The sequence below is a fragment of the Anoplopoma fimbria genome, unplaced genomic scaffold (assembly GCF_027596085.1).
Source record: "Anoplopoma fimbria isolate UVic2021 breed Golden Eagle Sablefish unplaced genomic scaffold, Afim_UVic_2022 Un_contig_12968_pilon_pilon, whole genome shotgun sequence".
Lineage (NCBI taxonomy): Eukaryota > Metazoa > Chordata > Actinopteri > Perciformes > Anoplopomatidae > Anoplopoma > Anoplopoma fimbria.
Genome location: NW_026552807.1, coordinates 1 through 11757, shown reverse-complemented (window position 1 = coordinate 11757; position 11757 = coordinate 1). Strand labels below are relative to the sequence as shown.

Genomic DNA, 11757 nt, shown 5'->3' with positions numbered 1-11757 from the left:
TATCTGTATTTCTGTCTTGTTCTGCTGCTGCGAAAACTGATTTTTAATCATTTCTTATCTCATCTTATAAAATATGTACGTCACATTACATTATGTACTTCATCACAATTATGTGCAGTACAATGTACCATTTGTATAATATACTACCTATAGTATATTCAACTATAAATTTGAAGTTAATGCAATGTACATATTGAGTAGATCATTTTTATCTGATATTTAAGATGTTTTTAAAAAAAACCTGCCCCATGTATACCTGCCTTATTATCTATTATTATTATTATAATTTTTATATATTTCATATATTTACATTTTTTATGATTTTTATAATTTTTATTATTATAATTATATTTTTTATTATTATTATTATTATTATTATTATTATTCCTCAGTGTTTTGTACTTGTTTTGTTTATTTGCTTGTTGTTTTCATTTCTTCTAGTTTATGAAGCTAATAATTATCTGTCATTACATAGAATGACCACCAGATAGAGTCGTAAACTTCTGACTGAAAGACATTTCCCTTTTTTACTGAACCTTCACAACCAGCTCTGATCTCAGTAAAATATCTATTTAAGAACAACGTGTTTTATCCCGTTTGTTGTTCCTCCAAGTTCCCAGAAACCAGCCAGTGTTCCTCTAAGACATCTGGCGGTCTGTCGGCCTCTGGGGCTTCTTCTGAACTAACTGATGGTTTGTGGGTTTTTTTACGTTTTGCATTTCTTTTTTTGTTTTTATGCGTCTCTTTTGGTAGTTTTGAGTCCATTCGTAGTTGTTTTGTATCCCTTTCTAGTTGTTTTGCATCTCTTTGTGACTTCCCAACAAGAAATGTTAGAAGGACTGAGACCTTGTTTCACAGTTGCTTACATTGCAGCTTTTATTTGAATATCATTGTTTTTTACAAACAGGTGCATGTCTATCAATAAGGTGAGGACGCTGGCTGCAGCTCGCCTGTTTCCAGTGGGCTTCTTTTTCTCAAAACACTCTCTGTACGTTCCCCCCCGCTCTCTGCAGGCCTTTACATGCTCGGTTGCTTCACTTGGTAACAGCTGTCATACAGATGATGTGCAGAATTGGACACTTTTTATATGGACACGCAGAGCTGTTCCACCTATATTTATTCCAGCACTCTTTGCATTTTGTAATTTTCTTTTTATTAAAACAAGTTCCAAGACTCACACAACTTTACATTTACAAATCAATTTGGTAGTTGAAAAAAATCACTTGTGGATATTAACTTGCTGAACAAAACATGTAAGTATCATAAACAATTACGCAATAATGCAATAAAATGCAATAATCAAACATCCAATAGAAAAATCCCAGTCTGTTTTTTTGGAGGGAACCAGTATGAAAAGTCGTCATTCCTACAGACCTCAACTGCTCCATGGTAGGTGGGGTTAAGTGAGTTTATCACAATCATTTCATGGCCTATACAAGAGCTCAGAAAATATAAAATGTACCTATACAGACATTTTCTAGAATCAACTGATGTGGTTCAATTGGTCTGCCTAAGTTCAGTTATTTCTCCCATATCCCTTTTTACCTTTTCCAAAGAAACTTGTAGTTTAAGAAAAAACAACGTGTGAATCGTCTCCTATTGAACCACATCCAACAGAGAGGATTAGATTTACTGTCATTGTTGGATTTTACAACCAACTACTTGGATTTTACTATTGGTGTTTTATAAAAGTGTCATCCTCAATTTACAACCAACTACTTTCCAAGTTGAGCTTTGCATTCTTATTTACAGTTTACAGAAACACTTAAATTGTATGTAGACATTTTATACAGTTTTATATATATATATATATATATATATATATATATATATATATATATATATATATATATATATATGTATATACTTGTCTATTGATTAATGTTGTAAGTACATTATAGTTGAATGTGTATTTTAATCTCTGTGTGTCTATTTCTATCTTTCTGCAAATGTATTGTATGAACTGTGTGAAACATTGAGTAACTTATAACTGTAACTTCTCAGATTTACGTCACTGAATGTTAACTCTCATTCTAATAAACTGTTTTGTTCCCTTTATTTCCTATTACTGTTTGCTGCTGCACATATCTGACAGGCAAACAGAGATTAACAAAGTTTAAACTAAATCTATCATTTGTTTTCTTATGCATGTACACAATCTACATAAATCGATGGACACATGTTCACTTTTAAGAAGTGAAGAGTTGTTGACTAATCACCACCTTCTAACTAAAGACTATCAGATATGTTGTGTTGTCACACAGACCTTCAGTGGTGATATCTTCAGTTTATCTCCAGTGACAATGATTGGAAACATCCTCTCAGTGAAGGTGTGTGTGAAGGTGTGTATGTGTGTGTTAGTATCAGGATCAGAGATTGACAGCTTTCCTCTGTTCCAGTCCAGATTCACTCTGATCCTCTGGAACTTCTTCTGCACTTCGAGAACAGTGGGTAGAGCTGATGGTGACCATGCTGAGTATTTACCTTCATAGAACCGTATTCTCAATAATCCAGACTGTATGTTTCCTTTCCTCTGGACAGACTCTGCTAACACACCCAGTGACCAGTATATACTGTCTCCTACATCAACATCCCAGCTGTGAGTCCCTGAGTTAAAGCCCTCAGAGCCCAGAACAGAGGGGTAATAATCAAACCTCTCTGGATTATCAGGAAGCTGCTGTATCTCTTCAAATCTCACACTGGTCAGATCTTCAGACAGGATGAGTTCTGGATGAGCAGTGTTTGGGTCCAGAACCAGAGGAGTGTAGGAGACCATGTCCTTCATCTTGTTCCAGATGTTGAAGGTCAGGTTGCCCAGGTGTTTGGTCTCGTCTATCAGAGCTCCTGATAGCTGCTGTGGATCCTCCAGCAGGGGGCGCTGCTGGACTCTTTCCACTGCAGCCTTGTAGTTCTGCAGGAATGAGACGTCTTCAGCTCTCAGCTCGTCCTCTGTGGCTCTGACTGTGTCTGAAAGAGCTGCTATCTCTCTGCTCAGAGCCTCCATCTTCTCCTTCATCATCTGACTCTTCTGCTCCTCTTCCTCCCTCAGTGCAGCCATCCTGGCCTCCTCTTCCTCCTCTAGAAACTGGTGGAGCTTCTTAAACTGATCCTGAATCTGTCTCTCTGTGCGTCGGGCCTGGACCTTCATGTGTTCTGCTGTTTGATCAAACTTCACTTTAACTCTTTTAAAAACCTTTAACTTCTCCTTTAAGGGCTCCAGAGTTTCCTGAAGTTTCTTCTTGTGTTGTTGAGCAGCTTCATCGATGGGTCTGAATCTGTGTTTGGTGTGTTTCTCTGAATCTCTGCAGATGTGACACACTGGCTGCTGATGGTCCAGACAGAAGAGTTTGAGTTTCTCAGAGTGCAGACTGCAGAAAGCCTCTGAAGCTCTCTGATCTCTCTCCAGTAAGAAGGACTCACACAGGTTCTTTAACACCAGACTAACAGTTGGATTTGACTTAGATGATCTTCTCTTACAAACTGGACACTCCTGTGTTGGTTTCTCTCTCCACCAGATCTTCAGACAGTCTTTACAGAAGCTGTGGCTACATGACAGAACAACAGGATCTCTAAAGACTTCATGACAGACCGGACAGCAGAGATCCTCCTCTGATCTGGAAGCCATTTTGTCTCTGAGTGAAGCTGAAAACACAGAAAGTACATCAGTCATGGCTCCTCTCCCTCCTCTACTAACTTCACTGTTTTAAGGTCAAACTCACATTCAGTGTGTGGAGTGTCAGCAGGTTGAAGCAGCAGTGTTGTAGTTTTCCACTTTTCTCTCCTGAAGATGAACTCACTCAGATGAAGTTGTTAGTTTGGTCTGAAGGTGAATCTGATCGTCAGTCTGTGTGTCTCTATAGTGAGGAAGAATCACAGACTGTTTGTCTCAAATGTGTCAGGTGAGGGGTGGAGCTTAGTCAAAACCTGCTCTGCTAAATCACCTGTAACACAGAGGTGTGTTTCATTAAACAAACACTAACCACACCTCTACAGCTCACCGGTAAACAGGTTTTACCTCATTTTATTTGTATAAGGAACATTTTCACTTTCATGGAAAGTCGTTTGAGTCCAAAGGTTATTTGGCACATTTGCCTTCAATAAAACAAAGGCGTATTATAAAGTCAGCAGCGGGTTGAAGTACTTCAACTACTGGACTACTAAAGTACCCCCTACTGTCACTGTCCTCAGCTGAAGTCACAGATGTGTAATGAAGGTAAATCTTACCGTCTGTCTGTCGGTGAGTCTCTTCTCACTGAGAACTGAACAGTAACAAACTGTTTCCTGTTTGTCTCAGATGATGTCATGTAAGGGGCGGAGTTCTGTCAGCTCTCTGATGTGTTAAAAGGGAACAGATGATGAATATGATCAATAAGATCCATCACTCTGCCCTGAGAACACGTCTTTATGTCAACATAACATTAATGGAAAAAAACTCTGAAAAAACATGACCAGAGTAAATTTATTTTACTGTTGTTTCTGTCAGTTTTTACTTTTTTTGTTTTGAATAATGTTAAAGAAAATTGAACAACATGACAACAAAGTCACCACTGTTATCACCTGTTGTACCACTAACAAAATATGAATCACAACTTCATACATGCTCATATGAACTCAATAATAGTTATATGTCATTAATATCTTTTGTAGTTTTTTTTTTGTCTGTTTGTAGTTGTTTTGTATCTTTCTGGTGTTTTTGCATCTCTTTATAAGATGACTTGCAAAGAGTGGTGGAATAAATATTAAATGGATAATGTTATCGATTATATATTTGAAACAGGTGGAGACGTTTTTTTCATGCATGTCAATAAACAGTTATGGTGTTTAAATGCTCATAAGCTTGTAGCTGTTAACACATAATTGTGAGATCCCAACAAGAAATGTTAGATGTGTTGGTTTCTCTCTCCACCAGATCTTCAGACAGTCTTTACAGAAGCTGTGGCTACATGACAGAACAACAGGATCTCTAAAGACTTCATGACAGACCGAACAGCAGAGATCTTCATCTAATCTGGAAGCCATTTTGTCTCTGAGTGAAGCTGAACACACAGCAGACAGGACGTTAAAACAGTAAGTCTGTTGTTTCCCTGCTGCACAAAGTTAACTCAGTTACTTTCACTTTCAGTCTTTGGGGGATTTTTTTCAGTTAGCAGCAGATTGAAGTACTGATCAAGTACTGAAGTACTTCAACTATTTTAGTACTGAAGTACTTCAATCTGCTGTAACTGTCCTCAGTTTAAGGTCACAGATGTGTAATGAAGGTAAATCTTACCGTCTGTCTGTCGGTGAGTCTCTTCTCACTGAGAACTGAACAGTAAGAAACTGATTCCTGTTTGTCTCAGATGATGTCATGTAAGAGGCGGAGCTCTGTCAGCACTCTGATGTGTTAATAGAGAACAGAAGATAAATATGATCAATAAGATCCATCACTCTGCCCTGAGAACACGTCTTTATGTCAACATAACATTAATGGAAAAAAACTCTGAAAAAACAGAGTAAATTTATTTTACTGTTGTTTCTGTCAGTTTTTACTTTGTTTGTTTTAATCATGTAAATTGAACAACATGACACCAAAGTCACCACTGTTATCACCTGTTGTACCACTAACAAAATATGAATATGAGTTCATATGAGCATGTATGAAAAACTTCATACATGCTCATATGAACTCAATAATAGTTATATGTCATTAATATCCTTTGGACCCTCTTGTTAAATTAATCTGATGGATGGTTTTAAAATACTTTAGAATAAATTACAAATATTTTCAGGTTTTTCAAGAATGTTTTCCTCTTGCTAAACCGACATTAATATAATGTCTTCAGGTTACTTTGCAGATATTTGACTGATGTTTAAAACATGTTTTTTTAAAGATGTTCATAATTAGAATAGAAACTTGTTTTTTATGTCTTGTTATCATTTTGTACACTTATATTTCCTTATTTGAACATCTTTTTTGAAGAAACTTTAGTTCTTCATCATTGACAGATAATTTACAAGTTGTACTTAATAACTGTATTAATGGTTAATAAATATTCTTTTATGGATTACTTATAAGCCTTTAATGAGAACACATTTGGGATTGCCATTGGCTGCTTTACAATCATTTCCATTTGGTAATAATGCAGTTATAACTGTTGGTAATCAAGGACAGGAGGAGCCCGGAATCGAACCCTGACCCTTGCGATTAGTGGACAACCTGCTCCTCCTACTGAGTCTTTGTACAACATGAAACAATATAACACTTTGGTTATGTTAACCCCTTTATTATGGAAGCAAAGAAAGATCATAATCATTGTATTCTTACAAACATGATTAAATATGAGTAATTACTTTAGTTTGGAAACCATCAAATTAAAACATTAAACTTATGTTCCTCTATTGCGACTTTAAAATTCTCCTCATGTTCCACGTAACGTAACCTGATCAGCAGAAGTCTGATTGATTGATTATTACTGGTAGCATCGTATGTTCAACTAAAGTTTTTGTATCAAACACATATAAATAATTATTTGAAGTCATGTTACTTAATATGAAAATATTAAAGATTTAAATTCAGGTTGATGGTTTTCAAAGTAAAACATATCGGCCATTTTAATTAGGTGTTGTTAAAATGTCACAATAAAGTACAATAAATTTACAATTTACAGAAAAACTTGACTTATATGTATACATTGTATGTAGTTGTTCATTGTTGCTTTTTATAGATATTAATATTCCTGTATATTTTTTCACCTTGTATGTACACTTTAGGTAAATATTTATTTTTATCTGGTTGTTTCTATTTCTATCTCCCTGTAAATAGTTGTAAGAACTGTGTGAAACATTGAGAGCAACTTAAAAGCACGGATTCATACTTGGTTTTGTCTCTTTTTGATAATCAAGCAGGAAGTGCAGTTGAACAGACAGGAAGTTAAAGCAGCTCTGGAGACTCAGGTTGTACTTTTCAGTTTTAATTCACTGAATGTTAACCCTCATTATTCAGCTACACTATTTTTTTCTCCCTTTATTTCCTGTAATTGTTTGCTGCTAAAAATATCTGACAAACAAGGATAAATAAAATTCAAACTGAAGTCATTATTTGTTTTCTCGTGCATGTACACAATCTACATAAATCGATGGACACATGTTCACTTTTAAGAAGTGAAGAGTTGTTGACTAATCACCACCTTCAAACTAAAGTCTCTATCAGACCTTTCTTTTTGACACACAGACCTTCAGTGGTGATATCTTCAGTTTACCTGAAGTGTAAAAGTAAGGAAACATACTCTCAGTGAAAGTGTGTTTTAAGGTGTGTATGTGTTTGTTAGTATCAAGATCAGAGATTGACAGCTTTCCTCTGTTCCAGTCCAGATTCACTCTGATCCTCTGGAGCTTCTTCTGAACTACGAGATCAGTGGTTGGAGCTGATGGTGACAATGCTGAGTATTTATCGTAAAGAACCCTATTGCCCATAATCCAGACCGTATGTCTCCCTTCCTCTGGACAGACTCTGCTAACACACCCAGTGACCACAATGAACTGTCTCCTACATCGACATCCCAGCTGTGAGTCCCTGAGTTAAATCCTTCAGAGCCCAGAACAGACCAGTAATTATCAAACCTCTCTGGATTATCAGGAAGCTGCTGTTCCTCTCCTGGTCTCACACTGATTAGATCTTTAGACAGGATGAGTCTTGGATGAGCAGTGTTTGGGTCCAGAATCAGAGGCGTGTAGGAGACCATGTCCTTCATCTTGTTCCAGATGTTGAAGGTCAGGTTGCCCAGGTGTTTGGCCTCGTCTATCAGAGCTCCTGAGAGCAGCTGTGGATCCTCCAGCAGGGGGCGCTGCTGGACTCTTTTCACTGCAGCCTTGTAGTTGTTGAGGAATGAGACGTCTTCAGCTCTCAGCTCGTCCTCTGTGGCTCTGACTGTGTCTGAAAGAGCTGCTATCTCTCTGCTCAGAGCCTCCATCTTCTCCTTCATCATCTGACTCTTCTGCTCCTCTTCCTCCCTCAGTGCAGCCATCCTGGCCTCCTCTTCCTCCTCTAGAAACTGGTGGAGCTTCTTAAACAGATCCTGAATCTGCCTCTCTGTGCGTCGGGCCTGGACCTTCATGTGTTCTGCTGTTTGATCAAACTTCACTTTAACTTCTTTAAAAACCTTTAACTTCTCCTTTAAGGGCTTCAGAGTTTCCTGAAGTTTCTTCTTGTGTTTTTGAGCAGCTTCATTGATGGGTCTGAATCTATGGTTGGTGTGTTTCTTTGAAGCTCTGCAGACGACACACACTGGCTGCTGATGGTCCAGACAGAAGAGTTTGAGTTTCTCAGAGTGCAGACTGCAGAAAGCCTCTGAAGCTCTCTGATCTCTCTCCAGTAAGAAGGAATCACACAGGTTCTTTAACACCAGACTAACAGGTGGATCTGACCTTGAAGATCTTCTGTTACAAACTGGACACTCCTGTGTTTGTTTCTTTCTCCACCAGCTCTTCAGACAGTCTTTACAGAAGCTGTGGCTACATGACAGAGTAACAGGATCCCAAAACACTTCATGACAGACCGGACAGCAGAGATCTTCATCTAATCTGGAAGCCATTTTGTCTCTGAGTCAAGCTGAAAACAAAGCAGACAGCACTCCTCTCCCTCCTCTACTAACTTCACTGTTTTAAAAAACTCACATTCAGTGTGTGGAAGTCTGTTGTTTTTCCAGTTTTCTCTCCTGAAGATGAACTCACTCAGAAAGTTGTTAGTTTGGTCTGAAGGTGAATCTAAGTCTGTCACACAAACTTTTGTCTCAGTGTGTCTGAGGGGTGGAGCTGATTTTACCTTAACACAGAGGTGTGTTTCATTAAACAAACACTAACCACACCTCTACAGCTCACCGGTAGTTTTACCTCATTTTATTTGTATAACTAACTGAAAGTAGTCTTCAATTTGCTATTTTAGTACTGAAGTACTTCAATCTGGACTGTAACTGTCCTCAGTTGAAGTTACTGATGTGTAATGAAGGTAAATCTTACCGTCTGTCTGTCGGTGAGTCTCTTCTCACTGAGAACTGAACAGTAAGAAACTGTTTCCTGTTTGTCTCAGATGATGTCATGTAAGGGCGGAGCTCTGTCAGCACTCTGATGTGTTAATAGAGAACAGAAGATAAATATGATCAATAAGATCCATCACTCTGCCCTGAGAACACGTCTTTATGTCAACATAACATTAATGGAAAAAAACTCTGAAAAACACGACCAGAGTAAATTTATTTTACTGTTGTTTCTGTCAGTTTTTACTTTGTTTGTTTTAATCATGTTAAAGAAAACTGAACAACATGACAACAAAGTCACCACTGTTATCACCTGTTGTACCACTAACAAAATATGAATCACAACTTCATACATGCTCATATGAACTCAATAATAGTTATATGTCATTAATATCTTTTGTAGTTTCTTTTTTTGTCTGTTTGTAGTTAGGGCGGAGCTCTGTCAGCACCCTGATGTGTTAATAGGGAACAGAAGATGAATATGATCAATAAGATCCATCACTCTGCTCTGAGAACACGTCTTTATGTCAACATAACTTTCACGGGAAAAAATGGTTTCTAAGAAAACACGACCAGAATAAATTCATTTTCATTGTTGTTTCCGTCCCTGAGTTTTTACTTTGTTTGTTTCAAATCATGTTAAAGAAAGCGACATTAGCAACATGACAACAACGGAGCCTCAACTGCTATCATAAATTAAAATATACTCATATGAACTTAATAATAGTTATATTTCATTCACATCTGTTTGGTGCTCTCATTAGATTAATCTGATGGTTTTTAAACATCAGCAAAGCCTTAAAATAAGGTCCGGTATGTCATGCATATAACTGGTGGTGTTGTCACTTTCAGGTTGTGTCTTGCAATATTGGCATGTCATTTAATTTGTCCAGAAGCATGGGATACCATTATCTTAGTCAGGCCTAATGTTCCTTATATTATCACTAAAGCTACTTCTCGCATTCTATTGTTTGAGCGGATATTCTCTCATTCACTGTCTCCCATCTTACCCTATTTTGCTCCCCTCTCCCCAAACGAGGTCCTCGAACCTTGTTACATCTAACCGCCCCACCACGTGCTCCCTTTGACCCCCATCCAGTCCCCTCTTCTTCAGTCTATTGCCACTGAACTCCTTCCTTTCCTCACCCACCTCATCAACACATCTTTCGTCTCGGTGCTTTCTCCTGGCTGTCAGCGGCGTTTGACACAGTGAACCACCAGATCCTCCTCTCCACCCTCGAGGGGATGGGCGTCTCAGGCTCTGCACTCTCCCTGTTTGCATCCTACCTGACAGGTCGATCCTACCAGGTGACATGGAGGGGGCCGTGTCGGAACCACGCATGCTGACTACGGGGGTTCCACAAGGTTCAGTTCTGGGCCCCCTTCTCTTCTCGCTCTACACAACATCTCTGGGTTCTGTTATTCGCCGCATGACTTCTCTTACCATTGTTATGCCGATGACACCCAGCTGGTCTTGTCACTTCCTCCCGGGGACACCCAAGTGGAGGCACGCATTGCTGTGTGCTTGGCTGACATCTCGAAGTGGATGGCGACACACCACCTGAAGCTCAACCTGGACAAAACCGAGCTACTGTTCCTCCCGGGGAAGGGCTGCCCGCACCGAGACCTGTCCATCACCATTGATGATGCCGTGGTGACGCCAACTCGGACTGTGAGGAATCTGGGTGTGACCCTGGACGACCAACTGTCGTTCTCAGCAAACATTGCTTCGGTCACACGCTCCTGCAGACTCCTCCTCTACAACATCAGGAGGATTCGCCCCTTCCTCACTGACGAGACGGCGCAGGTGCTCATCCAGGCTCTGGTCATCTCCCGCCTGGACTACTGCAACTCACTACTTGCCGGAGTGTCAGGACACCGACGTCAGACAGCAGAGTCACTGCCCATCTTTCGGAGGCTGAAAACTCACCTCTTCAGAAGTACTACCCTGAGCCTTCCTCGTAGCACTTATTGTATTCGTATTAGTTGCTGCACTCACTGTATTCATATCAGTTCGCTGCACTTATTGAATTCCCTTCTCTGCACTTATCCTATTCACTGGTAGCACTTATTGTATTCGTATTAGTCTGTTACAATTATTGTTTTCGTAGTATTTTGCCTCTGCACTATACTTTTGCTCTGGTTTATGCTCTTAGATGCTTGTTTAAGAAAGGAGATGCACTTATGACTTCTGGTGACTAGTAGTTCTCTTGAATACCTATGTTGAATACACTTCCTGTAAGTCGCTTTGGATAAAAGCGTCTGCTAAATGACTGTAATGTAATGTAATGTAATGTAATGTCTAATGCCATTGCACTCCTGTCTGTTCATTGAGTCAGACTATTCTCTGGTCTATCATGTCCATGTTCTCAATCTCCCGGCCTAACGTGACCTGTTCAAGCCCCGAACAAGTTTTACCCATAACCTTTCTCTCATGACAAATTCTCTATTTCTGCTAAGGAATTCTCTGAGGCAGTAGGTAAGGTATTTATTTTACATATTCATATAAAATGAAATAAAAGAATGCCTTATCTGACCTCCGCATCACTACCCCTCTATTATACTACTTTAGGATGGAGTCCGATCGCCATAGACTTTGCACTATTCATTTTTCATGTATGTTTAATAAATTATTGTTCATTCTAATGAAGTCACTCCTGATATAAATTATGTTACGCTATGATTGAATGTCAGTCTGCATTAGAGCGGTGGGACTTAGCGAATCGTCAATTGATTGTCATTTTTT

At 38.9% G+C, this 11757-nt stretch overlaps 2 protein-coding genes across 2 annotated transcripts; both read right to left on the bottom strand.

Annotated features, from left to right (window-relative positions):
- Positions 1–1848: 1848 nt before the first annotated feature.
- On the bottom strand, positions 1849–9057 carry LOC129116204 (E3 ubiquitin-protein ligase TRIM39-like). Its single transcript, XM_054627209.1, has 5 exons — positions 8995–9057; positions 5270–5375; positions 4225–4330; positions 3720–3854; positions 1849–3642 (listed from the first exon to the last, which is right to left on the bottom strand). Exon 5 carries the CDS (start codon positions 3623–3625, stop codon positions 2240–2242), a length of 1386 nt encoding a protein of 461 aa, XP_054483184.1. The 5' UTR covers positions 3626–3642; positions 3720–3854; positions 4225–4330; positions 5270–5375; positions 8995–9057; the 3' UTR covers positions 1849–2239.
- LOC129116205 (nuclear factor 7, brain-like) lies at positions 6263–9073 on the bottom strand. The gene is given in 3 exon segments (XM_054627210.1): positions 6263–7440; positions 7443–8587; positions 8995–9073. Coding segments are annotated over 2 exon segments (1383 nt in total). The 5' UTR covers positions 8571–8587; positions 8995–9073; the 3' UTR covers positions 6263–7185.
- Between the last annotated feature and the right edge of the window lie 2684 nt (positions 9074–11757).